General features: G+C 40.3%; 1 protein-coding gene across 1 annotated transcript; it reads left to right on the top strand.

Annotated features, from left to right (window-relative positions):
- Positions 1 to 235: 235 nt before the first annotated feature.
- SARC_13705 (DNA-directed RNA polymerase, alpha subunit, N terminal domain-containing protein) lies at positions 236 to 2,885 on the top strand (the record flags this gene model as incomplete). The annotated part of the gene is made up of 5 exons (XM_014292165.1): positions 236 to 311; positions 628 to 772; positions 988 to 1,116; positions 1,986 to 2,120; positions 2,764 to 2,885. Coding segments are annotated over 5 exons (607 nt in total), but the record flags the coding sequence as incomplete, so codon positions are not given.
- Between the last annotated feature and the right edge of the window lie 356 nt (positions 2,886 to 3,241).

Here is a 3,241-nt window from a genome sequence, read left to right as displayed (position 1 = left end):
TCTTGTATCGATATGTGCAAATATTTTTGGATTTGTATTTATTCCTACATCCATGCACTAAACGTTTTCAAAAGTATAAGTTTATATATATATATGTGTGTGTGTGTGGGTGGGTGGGTGGGTGTGTGGGTGGGTGTATGTAGACTCGTATTTCTAAATTATTCAATTGCGTATGCCGGTCAACTGAGCCTGTTACGCGCAAAGCCATACACTAACGTCTCGTATCCTCATCCTCACAGACACGTTCAATTGATTATCCGGGGAGTGTCATTGGTGTTGATGACTCGTATACATTCGACAAGTTCAAAGACGTAAGTGACGTGAAAGGTCTGGGCCTTCCCTTGACCTGTTGCTGCCGTTTCTGTTCCCAATACGTTTCTGATAATATACTGAGACTGTGGCTGTGCAACTGTGTGCTTGTATATCTAAAGTGTTGCTTTACATTGCGTCCGTCCTTGCATGCTTGAATACTGCTGGCGCCAATTTCGCAAAACTTTGGGTGAGTATTAGCTCGTGAGTATGCCATATAGGCATTTGCATATTTCGTCAGTACACAACTCCTAAAAAATCGGGATTGTCCTATTATATATCGAGCTAATCGGCTTACGCCTTCCCTAAAACGCGCAGCAATTTCGGGTGGATATTATAAAAAAGGACGGTAATGACTTGGAATTCGATCTGGTGGGTGTGGATGCGTCAGTTGCAAATGCCTTCCGGCGAATGATGCTGGTCAATGTGAAGACCATGGCCATAGAGAACGTCTACATTGAAGGTGCGTGTGAAGTACTATAAACCGAGTTTTAAGTATTATAAACGGGGTTCAAGTATTATAAACCAGTTCTAAGTGATTATGTAGTGCTGGTCAATGTGAAGGCCATGCCCATAGAGAACGACTATATTGAAGGTGCGTGTGAACCACCTATACACTCATGGACCTATCACTCATCACAAGACGAATACGTTTCATTCTGTACACACACACTACAGGCAACACGAGCATTACACAGGATGAGATACTCGCCCACCGACTGGGACTGATCCCCATCAATGTGAACCCGTACTTAGAACACCCCATCGATGGCACAGACGACATCTTTGCATGGAAGCCGTTATTAGGTATGTGTGGGTGTGGTACAGTCTGTGCATGGAAGTCGTTATTAGGTATGGTATAGTCTTTTGCATGGAAGTCTATACTAGGTATGTGTAGGTATGGTATAGTCTTTTGCATGGAAGTCCATACTAGGTATGTGTAGGTATGGTATAGTCTTTTGCATGTAAGTCATTGTTAGGTATGTGTGTGTATGGTATAGTCTTTGCATGATAGCCGTTATTAGGTGTGTCGGTGTGGTATATACCGCAGACGTGGTGCAGTTTTCACTGGTTTAAGAGAAAGATGGGGTGTGCACTTCTATAAGGTCAGGCGATGCCTTCGTATGGAAGTGTTTGTTATATGTGTGGATATGAAACTGTACTGTACTATACTATACTGTACTATACTATGATATAATTTTTTACACTTTTCTATACTATACTGTACTATACTATGATATTGTTTACACTATGATATAATTTAATATACTATACTATAATAAAATATAATATGATATGATATAATACACTATGCTATACTATACTAGAATATGATATAATATAGTATAGTGTAATATAATATAATACACTATACTACACCATACTACACTGTACTATCTTTACTATACTATACCATAAATATTATCCTATACTATAGAAGTACCTATTATGTATGTGTGGCTACGAGACTGTGCGCCGATTGAGTTATACCCATTTGATGATACCGCTATCGGACTCGGACAATCCAATTATATCACCTCTAAGCCAATCATATCACCTCTGATCCAATTTTATCACCTAATCCAATTACATCACCTCTAAGTCAATCATATCACCTCTAATCCAATACGACTCGCCTTTTTGTGGGTGCTATTTATCCGACAAATCCAACCCAGAGGATGAAGACCGTATGGATTGCAACACAGTGGTCTTCACCTTGCGCGTCAAGAACGAACAAGTCAAATCCGAAAAGAGGCTCCGCGGAGAATCCACCGAAACAGAACCGTACTCAGCAAAGAAGACGTTGGATGGTACGTTTTAGTATTTTAGTGTTGATTTACGTTGCATCGATATACGTTGAACTCCACCGAAACAGAACCGTACTCAGCAAGGCAGACGTTGGATGGTTCTTTTTAGTACTTTAGTATAGATTTACGTTGTATCAGTATACGTTTAAACTCCACCGAGACGGCGCCGTATTCAGCAAAGAAAAACTATGGATAGTACGATTGATTAGCATACGTTTTATTGGAGTGCTCATGCGGTGTAGTAGCCACGTGTTCTGTGTCTCTGTGTCATGTGATGTATTTGCGTATGTGTGTGAACAGATGAGCATAGCTCGCGCTGGAGTGCCCAGACGACGACAATACACAAACTGTCCTGTTGTTGCTGCACTTTCTTATCACGGACTTACTGGATGGACCTGTTTTAAGCCCATATTATCCCTATATGTATACTTGTGTGTGAATGTGTACATGAACTTACATATATATATATGTGTATGTATGTATGTATGCGTGTGTATGTATGTATGTATATATGCGTGTGTGTATGTATGTATGTATGCACGTTTTGATATGTGTATATAGCTACGTATGTAACCCACACATGCACCATGGCCAGCAAACCCTCCCTGTCTGTGCACTCAACTGCTCCTCACTCACCACTACCCAGTCATGTCGGGCGATCTGGAATGGGAACCACAAGGCTGGCAAGAGACAGGGTTCTTGGAAAACCCTATAGCACCTCTCATGGACGATATAATTATAACTAAACTCAGGCCCGGACAGGTATGAACTGATATGTGTTGATATGATATTTTTTAATGATAAGCCGATAAACCAGTGCACAGCAGAGTACGGCAGCCCACACATCATGTGCTCGGTGCAGTGTGACTATGGCTGCTTATGAACTGTTTGTAACAGTGGTATAGTAGCTATTTATAGCAGTGGTATAGTATCTATTTTTAGTAGTGGTATATTAGCTATTTATAGTAGTGGTATAGTAGCTATCTATAGCAGTGGTATAGTAGCTATTTATAGCAAAAATAGTAGTTATTTATAGCGGTGGTATAGTAGCTATTTATAGCGGTGGTATAGTAGCTATTTATATCAGAAGGATAGTAGCTATTTATAGCAGTGGTATAGTAGCT

The sequence above is a fragment of the Sphaeroforma arctica genome (genome assembly GCF_001186125.1).
Source record: "Sphaeroforma arctica JP610 unplaced genomic scaffold supercont1.3621, whole genome shotgun sequence".
Taxonomy (NCBI): domain Eukaryota; class Ichthyosporea; order Ichthyophonida; genus Sphaeroforma; species Sphaeroforma arctica.
The sequence above is the reverse complement of the archived record's forward strand: the minus strand, read 5'-3'. Positions and strand labels throughout refer to the sequence as shown.